Below are 18,906 nucleotides of genomic sequence, written 5' to 3'. Positions count from 1 at the left end.
TTTGCCTTGTCAGCTGGCCTCAAGACCAGGCCTCACGTCTTGGTGAACGTTAGAAAAGCAGTATAAACATAGCCGTGATACGGCTCTGTTGGCCTGGGAGTGGCTGACGTGTGGTGCAGCTTTCCTGCCATCTAGCCATAGGACTGCTCTTCTTTTAATAATCTCATGTTTATTTAAGAAAAAAAAAAAAAAGGACTAATAATGAGAAAAAAGGCTTTATAAAACAGAGCACAAAACTTCTCTTTAATATTGCTGAAATGTAGAATGCTTATAGGAAGCACAGGCCAGCAGGAGCTATTGCAGGTCAGGCACCGCAACCCTGATCTGCTTGGAGGTGCCCACGGTGCTCCCGCCTGTCTCTTCACTGGTATTTCTACTGGTGGCGTCTGAAGCATGAGGGAAAATGGTGCCGAACCAGATTTTATGACATGTAGTCAGGATATTGCCAGCATGCGCATTTTGGTCTGGGAGCCAGGAAATCGTCTCGTGTCCCACAGTTCAGATGTACCCTCGATTTTCCTCAGGTAGAAAACCAAACAAATGCCAGACGCTCCGCTTCAGGAGCGCAGCGTTGCTGCAATATCGTGTGCCGATAGGCACTGTTGCTTAATTGTTGAGTATTCATTTGAGAATTCATTTTCTATCAGTGCATTTTAATCATTTTCTCACTTTAATCCTTGAATATTTATAATTACAGGAAGCAGTTCAGCTGACAGTGAAGAGAGTCTCCTGTCTAGGGCTTTCTTGTGAGTTGGCTTCCAGCTTGCAGAGTGTTGCTCTGGCGCTGCGAGCTTGCACAATGGTCTTCCTTTCGTCTCGTCTTGACGTCTAAACCATTGACATTTCCTCACTTCTTGAATCGCAGTTACAGTGCTCACATGCCAGCTCCAGGACAGCCTGAGACAAACTTCCTTCTTGCCCCATTCAAGAACTGAATTTGTGGGGCTGTGAATTCATGGCAGAAAGTAAAGATTTTTAGGAACTTATTAATAGCTGGTTACGTGTCATAAAGGACACAGGCTGACTCTCGGGGCCTGTGTGTACAGTTAAATGTGTGTACTTGCCACAGGAATAAAAGTCCTAGACTTTGTGCATTCTTGCTTTAGCTAAAACCAAGTCATACCTTTTTTTTTTTCTGTCACAGCTTTTACAGTGAATGTGAGCAAAATCAACGCGTGCCAAACTTCTTCCTATTTTTCTGTTGTCCACATCTGTCTTTAAGAAAAGGAAAAAAAGGAAACAAAAGGTTATTTCTTTAAAGAACTATCAAAATCCAAAGAAGTCTTGAAACTCTATCTGTTCAATTCTCAGGGCAAGTGAACCACTGGTTCTGTGGCATTTAATCTTTTTATTCCATTACCCACTGTAGACTTGCTGTTTCTCAGGGTTTTATATGAACACCTGTTGCATGTTTTTGTTATTTATTTTAATTTTTTCAGGAAGTTTCTAAAGTCCAGTCTATCTTTAATGCATCCTCAAATTTCTTCAAATCTTATATCTCATTCTCTTCCTGTGCTTCCAGTGATTAAGAGTCATGATTCAAATTGAAACATAATGAGACATTAGGCTTCGATATGTCAAGCTGTTAGAAAGAAGCAAGGGAGATGGTAATTTTTAGCAATTTTACAGACTAATCATCAAGTGTGTGTACGTTGCCTAGATTACAGCATACTGTAAGATTACACAACTACTCTTTAACTATCTCAGGTGTCAGTACTGTTCTAGGTAAGCAAAGTTCAGTTTGGGCTAAACCAGCCACGTTTTTTCTTCTGCGATTTGTAGCTTCTAGGCCATCAATGCTTCCAGCAGCTCAGCTCAGGAAATTAAAGCTGGCTGCTCTATCTGTACACTGCATTGCAGTTGTGACTTTGTAAGCAAACCTGCAGAATAGGAAGTGGCATCATTTTTGTGGAGTCCTTTTTGTTCAGTGACGGCACTACCAGGTTGGTGCCTAACCTTTAATTATCCTTAATGCTGTGAGCGTAATACAGCCATAATTCAGGGACTGAAGTGAGTCAAGCATGCCATCTTGTGAGCAGGCATAATGGGAGCAGTATGTAGCTTCTGCTGAACGTGTATGAAGACTGAGTGTCATGAGCGTAGGCATTGGACGTCGTTGTTTCAGATTCGAAGGAGACCCAGAGCTGCAACAACTTGAAGGTGCGATAAGATGGGAAAGTAAAATGATGCTTTAGGTTGGAGAGTCATAAAGAGTAATTTTTTGTTTGTTTGTTTGTTAATGGACCAAGGCCTGTCAAGAGACTGTGGGGTTCAAGAATATAAAAGGATTTTTTTTTAAAAAAAAAAGAAAAACTCAATCCTATTTTTGGTTTGAACAGTAGATTCTGATGCTGGAGAAGACCCAAGTATACAAATAACGCAAACTCACAAATAACGCGACTTTTTGGTTATTGTAGTCTCTGTTCTTTGTGTCATATATACATCTATTCACTCATCTTGTTATCTACATATAAATGGTTATATGAATGTCTTACGACATTAGGATTTTTTATCAGCATGATCTTGGGCTGTTCTCATTACTCAGAAGAAGAGAAGCCTCGGACAAGTTATGAAGATCATTTCCAATTCCTCTCATGTATTCTCTCAATACATACTGCTTAACAAAAGAATTGTTTAGGAGATGCTTAAATTTAATTGACTCTGATTTCATCTCTGTCTTCTTGTAAAGCAAGGCATCTTTGTAGCATAAATCGAGTTGTACTAGATTTCAAGGGATAAGAAATTTATAGCTAATGCTAATCCCTAAAAAATGACTATAACTATTGTGAAACATTCTCTGCAGCAATTTCACAGTTTTCAGGTCCTGTATCAGTTAATCAAGCAATTTTAGAAGCTGGATTCTCTCCTGATTGCTAATGATACAAAGATCACTTTTCCAGCCTTATGTCTTGTGGTTTATCAGATCAAACTATTACAGGAGTAATTACTTACTCTTGACTAGTCCCATTTTGGGAAGAATCTGCACACTGATGTGTAGATGAAACATTTATCTCTTGGGTTGTTTTAAATAACAATTGGGGTTGTTCTGAAGCTGTTCCTAGATTGGAAAATTAGAAGCAGCCCTAGCTTGAACTGATTGGCATGGAGAAAGCAAACAGCAACAGATTATTGATTGGCCCACAGCTCGCTGAGCAGGATGACACAAGCTATGCTCAGCCAACTGGCTTGCTTTTGCCAGTCCTTTTATTCAGTTGTGGTTATCTTGCCCCATCTGTGTTGGACTCTCAGCTTCTCCACCTAATTGGCTGTGTTAATTTGTAGCCCGCACCTTCAGATCTCAGGTACATCCCAAATTCCTTTACACAAGTTGCAACATTACTTCAAAGAAGGTGCTGTTGTAGCCTCTGCAAATAATTTTGGGACTTTTTTTAGACTCAAGAGATGCCAGTGAACCCAGAAGTTGCTTTAATAAGTTGCTTTCTTTATAAGTGAAAACACAGCAAAAGCTTTCTGTTTTTTGTGGGATGTATCTCAGTGCAACAAATCAGCCCTACATCATTGCTGGATACTTCTTAAAACTGGTGAGGTACCAGATTGGGCATTGAGGTGGCAAGACGGCAGCTCTGAGGAGGAAGACAGGAACTATGCGGTAAGGCTCACTTGTGCATAGGGGAATTCTGAGAGTGAAGTATTGGCGTAATCTGTGGTTATACCTCTATTTAAATTTTTTTAGAAAAAATCTCCTAGATTTTTTTTCTAAAGGAACATATAGATGTGTTATTAATGGAAAAGAGTTATAGTTAATGTCCAGCTTGTTTGAAAATGCAGCTTCAGTGGGGAAAAACTACTGTCCACTTTTGTTTATTCTCTGTGGACTGCAGATTTCCACTCACCTCCTGTCAGTATTGACTAGCAGTAGTTACAGCGTCCGTCTATATATTGCAGTGTGTGGATTCTGCAACCCGTGTTGTCCTTGCATTTGTGGAAATTACATATTTAGCTCTCAGAAAAATCAATTTTTTGTATGTGTTTTATGATCTTGGCAAATTACCAAGGTTTAAATTAAATTTCCGATGTCTGTATGGTCGAGGCTAATGTGAAGGCTTTTGGCACTACCACATCATGCAATAAAGAATCAATGCCAGTAGGGTAAGAAATCTTCTATCAAAAGCTGAAAGCTAGATTCATAAAATCACTTATGCAGGCATTATGAGATTTTCCCATGGAAAGTTTATGTGGGAGTTGGGCAAAAACTGATTCAGGAGCAGCATTATTTGCACTATATATATTCATCCAGCAGTCAACAGGCTGCAACTGGCATCGCTCGCCAGCTTTAAAGGAATACCAGTGCGCGCTGCTGGAAGCCGCTGCAAAGCCCCATCAGCAGAGTCTTGAGGAGTTTCCTTATTCTGCACCTCTCGTCCACATCTCCCACTGCAATTGAAAGGGATAAAACAGGAATCTGATTCCTGTAGTGAATACATAGGCTGTATTTGATTCTTATGGCCGTTTCAAAAGCAATTCTCTGTTTTAAAGCAGTTTCATAACAAATCATTACACTGGATGCATTGCAAGAGTAGTTTTTCCATCAGTGTTTTTACTTAATTCCTCAACTTAAAAAATAACATAAATAAAAGAGAAAAAGGGCAAATGACAGACAAACCGCTCCCAGTGAATCTATTTTCAGTTACTGTGGCCTTTTTTTATTTACCTTTTTTTTTTTTTTTAAGAAAGTAGCTCTGTGTTTCTGAGTTAGCGTGAGGACTGTATGATATGTGCTACAATAGAGATTATTTTCTAGTTAATAGGGATGATTCCAAATGCAAGGTAGTTCACCACTACTTTGGCTGGAGCTAATATTGGGCTCCAACGTCAGCTCTCTAATTTCTGACAAATGGCCAAGATTTCTTGAATAGGCACAGCTTTCTGTTTTGTGTAGGGAACACACAATCCACTCTTTTGTTGTGGTTGCCACTGCTGTTGTTTCTCCCTTATTCACAATGGAGAGTGGGGTTATTTGTGCCGAGTGGAAAATCAGTGCCAAAATCTGACCTGCTTATATTTAATGTGATGTTAATTTTTGTGATAAATGTAAAGAGTGTAAGAGTTTGCAGTATGGATCCCCCTGCATCCTGACCTCCAAGACAAGAGGGCATAATCATGATGAAAGTTTTATCTGTCACAGGCATATCAAGATGAGAGTTTACTGGATGATTCAACCTAAATGTATAGAAACTGTTTATATAGAGATTGCCAAACATTTTCTATTGCTTTTCTTTTTATCTAAATTCTTGAATATATGACTAAATAAAATAGTGTGTGTTTGGAATGTATGGCTGTGGGATATATGGAAACTCACAGCATGTGGGGGGAAGAGTTAGAATAGGGAAATATAATAGTTTTGTAAACTTTATGTGAATATAGGTGCATCATATATAGACTCAAGATTCAATTTGCTGATCAAAGCATCCAAATAACTTTGGATTTAATAATGTCAGCAATGAATGCTAATATATGGAAATTGAAAAGCATGGAGCAACAATAGCTAGCCACGCTTACCAGTATTACCCTACAGCATGTAGATTTACATTTTTCTTGTTTTGTTTGAAATCACAGTTTGGAAAATGTGTGTTCTTTTTCCCTTCTCCCATACTTCTGAATGTGGGTTCTCTTGAGCAAGCTTAGACAAGATTCAAACTAAACAATAGGGGAACATCAGAACCTTTGAAGGTTCAGTTTGCATAGGTAGCCGTAGCCAAAGCCAAAGCCTGCTTTGATGTAAGCGGGCTCAACTCCTGCTGCCCTTGGTTGCCCTGTCTTACCTATATGACTGTCTGAAAACCCATGCCAAAAGTTAAAAACAAACAAACAAACAAAAAAAAAAAACAGAGAAGGCATTTTTGCAAGCTCATGTTCATCTTGATTCTAACCTGGCTGGAAAAATACTGCAATAATGCCCTTTCAGGTGATGCTTTAATATTGCTGTTGCTGTTCCAGGCTCTAGTCTTCTCCCTTCTTCTCCCTTTTTAGTTTTGATCCAGCTAAAATTTCAACCCTGTTTCAGCTCTTTTTTCTGCCTCTACTTTGAAACTGAGTTTTTTGAACTTTTCTGGAATGCCAGCCAAAACCATCCTCTTTTTCTATTCCATCTTCTCCCCTTCTCCCTAATAATTTTTGGTTGCATTTGACTGAAGTTTTGGGCAAAGGAACTTTGATGCTTTTTTGTAATATCAGAGACCTCACCCAGCAGAAAGTAACCACACATCTCAGTCATGCCTCTCTCAAAGTCAGTGGGGCTTTTGCCATTAGCTTCAAGGGAAAGAGGCTCACCCCATTGTATACTTAATGCAAAAGAACAAATGAGTCACCTGTATCCATACCTGATTGCTCTTGCCTAGGAGCCAGGAGGTCACCTTCCTTCCTTGCTCTTCATCTCAGCATAGCGCCGTGCTTGCCGCTGCCAAAACATTCAGCTAAGATTCAATTCTGAGTCATTTGCAAACCCTAAACTCTCATTGTCTTCAAAGGACATTTGGATTAAAAAGAACACTGGTTGACTCTTTGGCTGAAAAGACCTTGAAGCAGATGAGATTGCCACACCTACTAGAGGAAGAGGTAGGAAAGGCAGTGGTTGTTTACCATAAAGACGGGATGAATAGGGGGCATGTGACAGACTACCAGCAGCCTAGCCTGGAGGATCTTCAGTTGCAAGATTGAGGGACAATGCTGTTCCACTGAAAAGCAGCAAATTCAAAATGCTGAAAATCTTCGCTTGATTAGTTCATAGTTAGACTGTAAAACCGATAGCTACAAGATATCACTGATGCCAGGATCATCATAATGTTCAAATAGATATTGGGAACTTTTATGGGAAGCAGGGATATATGGACTTATATAACAACAAATTGTGGAATGTGAGAGATATTTAAGGAATATAAAGCCTCACACTTCAGAAGGTAAGCCACTGTCTAAGTGTTGAGGATTAGGAGGGGTTTATTTTTCACAGAGGTAGGTGATTCTGTATGTGTCCAACGGCAGTTGAACCTTCTTTGAAGCGTCTGGTGCTGGCCACTATCCAAGCCAGAATACCAGACTAAATGGACCTCTGGCCCTGATCTAATGCAGAATGCTCTACAATTCTACAAAGTGGAACCACACCAAATTAATATAATAACCAGAAAATTCAGTAAGGATGGCAAGGCAGTGTCTCTCACAGGAGGTGTCAGTACTGGCATAAGTAAGTTATTTGATTGCAGTAAGCAAATCAGGCTGGATTCTCTCTGCAGCACAATAACAACAGATTAGGGAGCATGCAAAGCAGCATCAATACCTAAAAATTAAACTACCTTTAATACACAAAGCTGGGTTTAGATACATGCAGGGCAGAGAAGCAAAGGCACAATATTCTGTTAAAGTGTGGCTTTTTTATGCTGTTTTGGAAACTAATTTACATACAAATAAAATGTCAGCTTATCTCATAACTGTCATGATAAATTGGGGCATTTAGACTTTTGTACAAGGTGCTCTTTCTGTACCTTATTAAATTACAGGATCTTGGCCTTTTGCCAAGCACTAGGTTGACATTCTCTCCACTGAAATACATACAGGAGAGGGAAATGGCCCTGGAAGTCGAGACAAACCAGGTTCAGTTGCTTGCTGAGAACCTTGCCTGAGCGTCACCTTGAACATATTTTTGCATCTCTCTGTAGATCATTTTATTCATCTGTAAAATGGCAGTAACAATAATTTTCCTGCTTCACCAGGTTCTTTGAGGTTTAATAGGTTGTTATGTTTATAGAATATTTTTAGATGCTTGACTGGAAGCCAGGGCAAAGCAATCTTTGCCTTCTTAGGCTCCCCTGTTGTAGGACAGAATGGCCACGGAGGTCTGGTAGGAGTAGGAGGAAACCCTCTGTAACAAGCTGGAAATAAATGCAGAGCAGCAGGCTGGAGTGATCAAGCAGCCTTAATAAAAGAAGCAGTTTTGGATCTCTGATTTTGGTTGAGAGGTAGCATAATATTCCATCCCACGTGGCCTCTCCAGGCAAATCACCTTTTGACTTCAGTTTCTTCTGAAAGTGACTGCATGATTACCCTGGCAGTGAGCTTAAAATGAAATAAGTGCCTGGAAGTAGGTTCAAACAATCTATTTTGAAATGCCGCTCCTAAACTCTCTGAAATGAGCAAATTGTCTATTTTATCCCATAGAAAAGGTTAGATTTATTCCGATGGTTACATGACTACTAATATGTGCTGTGCTCTGAAGCATATGGTAATAGAAAAGATAGTTTTGAATTAATTTGATGTGAATTAATCAGGGATTTATTTGATGAGAGTTGTTTGAGAGTGATGACATTTTTTGTCTCAACGGGATTTAAGATGTCCAAAAGTGCACCTTTAGAGATTTGAGAATGGTCAATGTTGGGAAAGTAAATTTAAATAGGAATGAGCATGACTGAATGCAGCTTTTTTTTCACTTACTTCTTTATTGTAAACTTAATTGAAAAAAAATTGCAAAAAGTTTTTGGTAAAACAGTGATCAGTGACTGAACTGGAGAGTCTGAAAATGCAGAAGTGGAAGAGAAGGGGGTGAAAACAATAGCATTTTGCTTTAATACTCTTCTACCAGGAAGATGTATAAGGCATGGATATTTCCCTGTGTTTTCTGGACTGATTAAGCTATCATAATTTCAGTGGAGCAGGCAGAGTGGAATATCAAGTAGATACATTTTTACCAAGCAAAGTGTCTGATCCTGCCAGATTTTACTGATGCGAGGAGGCCTGCTCTGCTCTAAGCCATCACAGGAAAAGACTGGCTATGCAGCTGTACGGTTTGTAGAAAAATGTGTAGAGCTTAAAAAGGACTTTGGTGTTAGTCTGCCAGTTTTCTTAGAGCCGTGACATCGCTTGTCTTACAGCCTTCTTCCGCGGTACATTGGAAGAAAATGTTGCAAAGAGGGAGGAAGTGGTCTTGTTGAAGAGCGAGTTGCTTGTAATTAAGCTATTTCTGCCCACCCTTGGTTTAGGGCCTGGTTCTTGAGTTCCTTGCAAAAAAGTGGCTAGTGTTCCCCTTCCTTCTTGGCAGAAAAAGGTGAAGACCGTATGTCAGCTGTTTCCAGCCATGCTTGCTCTGAGAACCGTAAAGAAAAGCTGTGAAAGAAATGTAGCGTATGACTGCTGCTAGCTCTGTGTCATGGCCAAAGATGGTGGGTATTGGAATCGATATACATTTCTTTTTTGTTATTTCATCATTAAAGCATTCACAAAGGAGTTGGAAAGCCAGGAGCTTTAGCCGATCCTGTACCGCTGTGTCCTTTGTCTTGGGATGACTTGCGCCTAATGTAAAGCTGGGAGCAAAGTTTGGAATTCCCCGGGAGGGCAGTGTAGGGCAATTTCATCTGGAATATCCAGTGTATTTACAGATTTTTGTTTTTATTTTTATTTTTTTTTTGAGAAATACTTAAATTAGAAAGCATACCAGGCTTTGAACTTTGGGCTATCCTGATTAGCTGGTTGACTTTCTTGCTCTGCGCCCTACGGATCTGGGCCAGTCAGGGCAGACCCCTGCAGAGGGCTGGGTGCAGAGTGGGCACCAAGAGGAAGGAGCCCTCTCTGAAAACAGTTTTCCAGAAAATTACCCTCTCAAGACAGGAACTTTCTAGCTTTAGAGCTTTATAGCTGCTTTACAATTACATAAGGGGAGAGTGGGGAAAATGTAGGCAGGAAGACTTCAGATCATRTAGGACTTTATACGCTTGGAGAGAGCCAGACACTTTGGACACTTAAGAGATTTTTTGTCTAAAGCACAGCAGACAGTCTTTGTAGCACATTTATGTGTAATAAGCTGGGTTTTGTTTTGTGTCTTGTTTTTTTGCTGTGAAAGAAAAAGAAAAAAAGAACGAGAGAGAAATTAAAACCACAGCAGTATTTTCCCATGCGGCTGGAGTGAATATCCTGAGATCTCACATGATCAGCTGTCCTGATGGGGTGGAGTGTGGGAAGGTGTCAAAATAGGTCTCTCACTTTTTTTTTTTTCTTAAAAGGGAAAGCCAGATGAGTGCCAAAAGCCCTGTTCTGTTCTCTAGCCCTGCAGTAACAAACTACATGAGTGTGTGTTATTAAGATGATAAGATTAAATTTCTAGCTTCTAACGTGCTATCACAACAGTAAAAGGGGAAAAAAAGATCTTGAAAAAATTATGAAAATTAGTCTGATGGTCTCCTTTTAATAATAAGATCACTCCCAACCCCAACAGACAGTGTAGGCTGGAATTCCACAGGGCTTTTTTGTGGTCCTAATGATTTTAATAATACTTTGTGCTATGTAGCACCTTTCATTAGAGGATCACAAAGTGCTTTACAGTCACTAATTAATTAAGCCTCACAACACTCCTGTGAGAGAGGTAAGTATTAGACATATATTAAGCTGAGACACTGAGAATTAATGATTTTTTTTGCTGCATTATTCTGGCAAAAATGATTGATGTTCAAGCACAGTATGTGCATGATATGTTTGTGTGTGGGTGTGTAATATATATGAATGTAAAAGTATTAATTTTACTATCCCTTAACAAAGAGGTCCTACTTGAGCGTGTTGAACATTAATGTATATTTTCATTTATCTTTTTGTTGCTGCAGCATATTGATGGATAACATCACAGTGTTCAGAGACCTTTGACTCAGTTTGCTATTTGTCTGCTTGTGCGTCTACTTGTGCAAACATTAGTCAGTGGCATATCACAAAATACAGACATCTTTCTAAATGTATTATTTTGTTAAAAAAAGCCCATGACTAAGACCTGGCCTAAGCCTGCTGCACAAGCATAAGGCAATAAGCATATTGTTACAATAGGCTTTGATGACAAATCACCACTTTCAATAAAAGTAATGAGTGGCAACAGTGACCCATTGTGAGAGCTGGTGATCAGCAGATAATTAGCCAGTATCTTCACCAGGCATAAGAAACCATTGATTTTCAGGATTTGTCTTTCCTTTCTATTTTATAAGAGAAGTACAGGAGTCACTATGGTAATTCATTATCCTTGAATGACAAACTGATTTTAGCAGAAGCTTCCACCTTCTGCTTCGAGGATTCGCTGATGTGGGCAGCTGTTGGGCAGAGGAGCCTGTGTCCTTCAGTTGAGTGTATCACGCAGAGTCACCTTGTCTGGTTTTGAGGGAAGCAGTGTATAGCTACCATTGTTATTTCCACATTAAAATACTTGAGGGTGATCATATGAGGTAAAATAAACACACATGTTTTAAAAGTAATGGCAACCTAATGAAAATAAGACACTAAAACCCCTGGATTATAGAAACCAAGGACGAATTCTGCAGCCTGTCTTTTGCCAGGGCCTTATCTGGCGTTCCCTGAGCTTGGGATGTTTTTTCATTTGCATCAGGCTTCATATTTCTTTTTCCCTTTTGAAAAGATCCCCATTTCCAGTGATGAAAAGATAGTTCAGCCCCAATGTCTGTTCAGCACTTGGCCTCTTCACTAAACGGCCAGCAGACTTGCTTATTACTGCGATGGCAAGTTTGAGATGTGGATACTTGCCCACTAACAACTAAACTAATACCACTAAATTCGTTTCAAGGGGGACACTAGGCAGCCAACAGATGATAACTTTCAATTGCTGACAGCAGAGCCTGGATTTGAACCAATTATTTGTGTGCTGTTATCATCCCCTTAGGCCAGTTCAGTTCCATACAATGTACAATACCTGTTAATATATGTGGATTTTTAAGGTGCACTCCCCGCCCCTCCCGCCCCCCAGCTTTTATCCAGCTGGGTTTCAACACTTATTTTAAACTTATTCTAAACTTGTTTTTTTGGTGAACCTCACATCTGAGATAATTTTTGTCTTTCTTTCTGTGTGTGTGTGTGCGCGCATGCGTGTGCACGTGTGTCTGCAGAAAAGAAGGGTATAACATTTCTCGTGCTTGATTGAAGCAGAGAATAGCGGCCAGTGTTTGTGTAGTGCCCACTAATAGATGCATGTGAATGTAAAATAGGCATAATAATGTTTTTAATTAAAAAAAGAACATATTGTGAATGCATAATTTAGGAAGGAAAACCTTTTTTTGTTTTGTTTTGCAGATATACAGATCAGCTCTCAAAATGTCTTCTGTGTCTTCCGTGCATCTTCTAAGACAATTGCATTAGCCCGCCTGCTAGTTGACTAATAGAATTAATAATTGTAAAAAGCACTCTAAAGCCACATGCCTTATGAAGTCAATGCTGGGTATGATTTTACAAGTATGTGATCCATTTTTTCAAGTGAAATTGTTAACTGAAAACGTTCTTGGCACACAATAAAACATTGTGCAATCTGTTATTTGTCTTAGAGATAATAATTTCAGAGTGGCTATATTCTTTTGATATCTAACTTATGACTTGCGAGGGGATAGTTTCTTCGATTTAGGAGTATTGCAAATGTAGTTTTATTTACATAATATGTCTCTGAAAAATGATAGTGGTGGAATTCCAGCGACAAAAAAATACTGTGTCTTTTCTTACTGTCCCCTTGAGTGGATATCAAGCAAATAAATGACAGATGATTTTTCAAAAAATAGAGCAAAAAAGGAGTGAAGATACTTTTAAATTCAACTTAAGAAAGTTTTGGTATTTAAATGAATGTTATCTTTTTTCCTTTCTTTCCCCAACTGTAGACTACTGCATGAAAAAGCTCCATTAGGCAGATATGAAATTTTTCTTCTTTTGTTAATGCACAGAGCCACAGACATGTCAGGATAACTTGAACTGAGGTATCTAGATCTGGAATACTGTCTAGTTAGACTGTATACAGTCCACATTTTTCTTTGCTTTGCTTTATAGGGATTTTTTTTTCTGTCTTTCTCTCTGACTCTCTTCTGTCAGTTGCTATGAAGATAGCAAATTCTCTAAACTTCCTTTATCTGCCAAGAATATCTGTAACAAAAACATTTTAAAACATTGCATATTGTCTTGTTTAATTCTGACTGAGGTAACAGCCGTGATGTTTCCTTTCTTGATTTCTGATTTTTCCTTCACTGTACACAGTCAGGACTCCTTTCTCTATCCTCTAACTGCCATAAATTGCATGGTTTGGGATGGATTGGGAACCAAGTTCCAAGACGAAAAGTACAGACTTAGGTGAACACCTATCAGATATGCTCAACAGTATTTTTAGCGTGTGTTAACCAAGAAGATTCCTAAAGCCCCACAGAGAAACAGTAATGTTAAAAGGCTGAGGACTATCTATATACCTTGAACTATATATGTGCGTATGTTCTTTTGATAGGCTGAGTTTGTACTGAACAATTCTCTTATTACAACAGGAAATCTTTCTTTTCTCTTAGTTCTGAGTGATTTCATGGTTCAGAAGTTAGCGGGGGAAAAAAAAGTAAAATTCGGTGCATACTGGTAGGTGTGATTGACATTAAAGAGGAGAAGGCACTTGGTTCCCAAGTATGTATGCCTTCCACAATAAGGAATCGCAGTAGGCATTTAAGAAACCTATTAAGACCACACGGAGTGTCAAAATGTATGTAATCTGAGCTGGCATTCTGTGTGAAAGCAGCCTCGCTGTAGACGATGCTGCCTGTGGATCAGCTCAACCACAAAGACAACAGAGCCAGCCCAAGACACAAGTTGAACACTTCCCCTAAGAAGTTGTCTGTTTTTATCAGCATAGCATACAGTGCCCTTTCATGTGGAGCAGATGTAAATGAGAGGATGTACAGACGCCAGTTCTTTTATTTTTAACCTCCGTGCCTGGCCATACTTCTCAAAGTACAGTTTTGAGAAGGTCATTCTCAGCTTTTCAAGGTCTGGATATAGCAGCATTTGGAGCGCATCAGTGCAGCTCCCAGATCGCCAGGTGGTCCTCTGTTCGCAGAGCAATATATAATGCCTCCGCATGCGCCCGGCCATGGCTGGCCTGGGAAGGGAGGCTCGGGCTTCCTTCTGCAGCTCGGCTCTCGTGTGTGGTGCTGCAGTCTGCTGCCACCGGACCACACGCGATTTGGCGAAGGGAAACATCCCTCATTGTATACAGAGTTGGCAAAGATAAGAGCATAGAAAAAGTTGTAGCACATCTGTCTTCTGCCCATAGCTAGCATGTGAATGCAAATGGATCAAAACAGCTGCTGAGGAATATCAGATCCAGAACCTGGAAGTGGAGAGTGCAGAGAGGTTTCATACTTTTTCTTTCAAGAAGACTGGGGAAGGTGAAGATAGGTAGTGAATCAGGAATTAGCTTTCTATCTGTATATTCTGATTATTTGTTCTTTCATAATATCCCCTGTTCAGCTAAGTCACCAGTGGCAGACTGCTTCTTTCTCTATGATCCTTATTACTGTCCTATCCAAGCTTTCTTAAATGGATACCAAAAGTGTACCTGCAAATTCAGCAGTCGTGGCTCTCTCTGAAACGAGGACTGAGCAGAGGAGCATTGAGCAGTTTAGCTCCATGTGGATTCCAGGTGTTTTCTGGGTAGATCCCTGCTCAGCAACACAGCAATGTCAAATGTCTGGATCTAGGCCTGTAAAATTTTATTGTCAACGGGTTACCGAATATAGTTTCTCTTCGYTTGGCAAATAGAACTAATTATATGAATAATGGACTGTGGGGCTGGACTCTAGAATTTCCATATAATCCTGTTTGAAGTTTATGGGCAGTAAGAGGGGGAGCTTTTGATATGGAGAAACTGATACCTGCTTAGGAGAGATATTTTGTCTAAAACCTCAAAGTCTGCTAAATCTGTTTCCTTCATAATAACTTGTTTAAGTGCTCCTGACTATGCCTTTCAGGTGTATTTCTGCTGAGCTACATTGTATGTAGTTGTGCAGTGTACATATATTAGACTGAAAAAGTTTATTTTTCCTCTTAGTATTTTAAAATGATTTTAAATGAAGCATTTAGTTTAAATTATGTCTGCCATTAACTGACCATTATTTTCAGAAAAGATAATGAAACCTGTGATGCACTTACTCTGATGGAAGTGTTTTCATAGGCTTTACAGTACTCTCTCAATCGAGGTTAGTCTCAGTGTGACTTTTTTATATATAAAGTTCCCATTTTCTGCATAGACAAGTGAAAAACTGTTTGACAAAAATTTTTCTCAAAAGTTTTAAGATTTTATACAGTTCAGAATGCTTTAAAAAGTGGGAGGCTTATAATCTGTTATGTATGTTGAATAATTCTATAGGGTTTTTTTTTGCTTCTTTTCTTTCTTTCTTTTTTTTTTTTTGTGGTAGATATGGTCCGGAAAAAGAACCCCCCTCTAAGAAACGTTGCTAGTGAAGGTGAGGTACAGACCCTTGAGTCTGCAGGTACTGAAAGCGAAGAGTCTGGAAGGAAAAAAGAATTTCCCGCAGATCAGATGCAAGAAAACACTGACCAGGGTGATGCGGCAGAGTTAAATAACAAGGAGGAACTTTGCACGCATGTCCAAGAGTCATCTCCCAGCATTAAAAGGGACTTGAAAAGCTCAGTGCTGAGTGAAAAGGCTGGCTTCAATTATGAAAGCCACAATAAGGGAGGAAATGTTCCATCCTTCCCTCATGATGAGGTGACAGACAGAAATATGCTGGCTTTCTCATCTCCAGCTGTTGGGGGAATCTGTGAGCCCTTGAAGTCTCCTCAAAAATCAGATGCAGATGACACCCAAGATACGGTCTGTACCCTGTCAGGAGATGCAGCGGAGGCAAATGAGGAGCATCAGATGTCGCCAAAAGCTTCAGATGAAACAGTGCAAGTGCAAAGTGGTCAAACGGATGGCCAAGGCTCAAGCCCAGTCCCCATGGCCTCAAAAAACCCACAAGTGCCTTCAGATGGGGGTTTAAGGCTGAACAAATCAAAAGCAGATTTGTTGGTAAATGATAACCCAGATACGGCGCCTCTGTCTCCAGAGCTTCAGGACTTCAAATGCAACATCTGTGGATATGGTTACTACGGGAACGACCCCACAGATCTCATCAAACACTTCCGCAAGTACCACCTAGGACTGCACAACCGCACCAGGCAGGATGCTGAGCTTGACACTAAAATTTTGGCTCTCCACAACATGGTGCAATTCAGCCACTCCAAAGACTTCCAGAAAGTCAACCGCACTGTGCTTTCAGGGGTGCTGCAGGACATCAATTCCCAGAGGCCTGTCTTATTAAATGGGACTTATGATGTGCAGGTTTGTATTTCCCCAGTCTCCCTGCTGCTTCTGCGTTCTCTCTGAACTGCCAAGCCGCTTACTTACAAAGCATCTCCAACCTACGCGATTAAAATACATAATATAACCTGCTTAAGCCTTAAGAACCATTTTGGTCTATTTTAGCCAGTATTTTGCCAGCTTGCTGGTGACTATGGATTACTGTAATCATTACCCAAGGAGGGATATATCAGGATTTCTGGAGCTCTGTGTAATATCTTGTACAGTAGAGTACTACATGGCTTTTTGATCAGTGATATTTCTGTGTATAATCACAGTGGTAATCAATAGCAAAAGATCTTATACAGCAAACAGGCAACTTGCTGAATTGGTAATCCTATCTGGAGGATTCTCTATCAAGGAAAGAAAAGAGAAAATAACAATGAAAAATAACAACCAGATAGACAAAAGACTGCAGCTGGAAATTAAAAATATAATCCTAAAATATTCAGCTGATGGGAGTCGAGATTTGGCGTATTGATTCTTTATTAAGATAAAATAAACTACAAGTCTTGGCAACTCTGAAGCTGTCTAGTGCCAGAAAAACAGGATACACAATGGGTATTTAAGAAATTTTAAAAGTAACAGTAACACTGTTACTTCACATTAGTGAGACTGTAAAGAAAGAACTATTGCCTCAGCCATTTTCTCATGTAGTTTTAGCACTGAAGAAACTACATTTCAGATACTGCTGTAAAAAAAAAAAAATCATTTTACTGTAAAGAAGTATATCCAAAACCTTTGCATGGAGTCTATATTAGTTTCTTAACAGTTAATATTGAATTAGTTAAAAAATTATCTTTGGTGCTGCTTTTTTTTTAAAAAAAGTTCCTCTCATGGATGAACTGAAAGACATGCTAGAACACCTCAGTACTCTATGATATAAAAATTCAGGTTTTTAAAAGATTGGTAGCAAAAGTTGCATGCAAAATGAGTTCAGATGTCCATCCAATTTCAAGAGCATGTTTGCATAGGACATGATGCCTGTCCTGGTAGAAATGACCAGACAAAACTCTAAGGTATGTTTAAAAAAAAAGGAAAAAAATGGAAGATTTTTAATAATGCTTGCAGAAGCTTTAGCTATTAGAGAGAATTTTCACAAAAGAGGTTAAGATAGCTAATACCTAACTTCAAGTAAGAAGCAGAAACAGGAACACAAGTCAGGAACTTGAAGCTTTTGAAGTGATTTAAACTTTTCCTCTTTTTTCAGAAACTCTACAACTTCTTTGTGGAACATCAAATCAAACTTAAGATCGTTATTATGCCTAAAAGCTACAATCTTTGAACTGCTGTCTTATTAAAAGATCACTTCACTGTCTCATGTCAGACACTCTCTCCTGTCAAACTGTGATTAGAAAGCAAATACGTGATTTAGTTAAAAGAGGTTGGAAGTGAATAATGTCAGAATGTGAAATGATGGTTTATAATTAGCCCATAGTATGATGTTAATACCTGGATTTCCTGCTATAGTTTCAGTTTGCTGACACTGGGGACAGCATCTTAGAGCAACTGATCTGTGCTGTCAGGAAGACATTCAAACTGGAACAGCTCAGGCGTACAGTATAGAGGAATTTGAGTTTCTAAACACACTTTCATTTCCTCCAAACAATTGTTTCGTTAGGTCCTTAGTTATTTATAGGAAAGTTTATGCTTGATTAGAATGAGCTGGACACTTTTCCTATGCAGTGTTTTCAGAAATAAAACAGATGTGTGAGCTATCTCAGTTTGAACTGATAGAAGTAGAAATAAAACAGCTGAACCTAGACTATACTTGTCTACTAAACCGTGGCAGTAAGATACTACAGGGAAGACAAAAAGCGGTAGGAAACAGCCCATAGATAATCTGCTTAAGATCAGTCTTTTTTCAGACCAAAAACATTTTCCAGAATAGAACAGACGGCCTATACAGTGTTGGCAATTTATTTTAAAGAAAAAATTGGATCTAGAAACTTAAGAGTGCTAATTTTCCCTGCCTGATTTGGGAAGAGAAGATTAAATAAGCTTTTGTGCCAAATGCCATACTTCATCACTTGCACATGCACCAGATGTTGATCCAGAACATGTCAGAAGATAAGTAACTGATTAATATTTTTATGCTTTCTCCTCCCCCACTCCCGATACAGAGCAGCCTTGTGAGATTCATAAACATAGTAAAAGAACATCTGAAATTCCCCTTTGCACCCACACATTTTTATATTGCTACTATGTCCATGTTGGAGGGGATTTTTCTCAGGCATCTGAAGGGCTGGCGTCTCCTGCCGGAAGGAAGCGTTGTATTGATTAAAACTCCAGTTGAAATTGGTTCGGTCAGAGTCCTCCATAAGAAGGAGAAGGAGCTGAACTTGAAGCACTGGTGTTCGTCTAAACAGCATTATCTTGTTTAGGTGCTGGGCTAAAGGCAAATAATCCCTTCATAATTAACTGGAAATAGTAGTGGACTGGGATTAAGTTTGATTTATTGATCTCATTGCACTTAACAAACTGTTCTGTTGTAGCCAGGGTGAAAGTTATTGACAGATTTACGATGTCAGGCCGGGGAGCTAGGGCCAGAGGCCAGAGGATGAAGATCAGTGATTTTGATCTGACTCACGGTGGTTAGCTGGAGACCATGGTATATAATGATTTGCACCAGTGAGACGTGCTGTTGACCCCCAGAGTTTGCAGTCATAATGAAAACAAAGGAGCAAAAAGCAATGGAAAAATGTCAGAACGCAGAAAAATCCCGTGTCTGCTCTTAGGTAGCAATGTGGTCCCTTTGC

At 39.4% G+C, this 18,906-nt stretch overlaps 1 protein-coding gene across 3 annotated transcripts in view; it reads left to right on the top strand.

The window, feature by feature from the left end:
• Nucleotides 1–7,893: 7,893 nt before the first annotated feature.
• The window catches only part of TRPS1 (transcriptional repressor GATA binding 1), a 180,966-nt gene continuing 169,953 nt past the window's right edge, over nt 7,894–18,906 (top strand). The window contains exons 1-2 of one of the 3 annotated variants that reach the window (XM_026085703.1): nt 7,894–7,903; nt 15,201–16,129. In XM_026085703.1, the coding sequence (XP_025941488.1) occupies nt 7,894–7,903; nt 15,201–16,129 (939 nt within the window). Of the gene's footprint in view, nt 7,904–12,182; nt 12,220–15,200; nt 16,130–18,906 lie in introns of those variants that run through there. The other 2 variants (XM_026085701.1, XM_026085702.1) reach the window with 2 other exon arrangements.

The sequence above is a fragment of the Apteryx rowi genome, unplaced genomic scaffold, assembly GCF_003343035.1.
Source record: "Apteryx rowi isolate R43461 unplaced genomic scaffold, aptRow1 scaffold_670, whole genome shotgun sequence".
In the NCBI taxonomy this organism is placed as follows: domain Eukaryota; kingdom Metazoa; phylum Chordata; class Aves; order Apterygiformes; family Apterygidae; genus Apteryx; species Apteryx rowi.
Note: the sequence above shows the minus strand (reverse complement) of the source record. Positions and strands in the feature narration are given on the sequence as shown.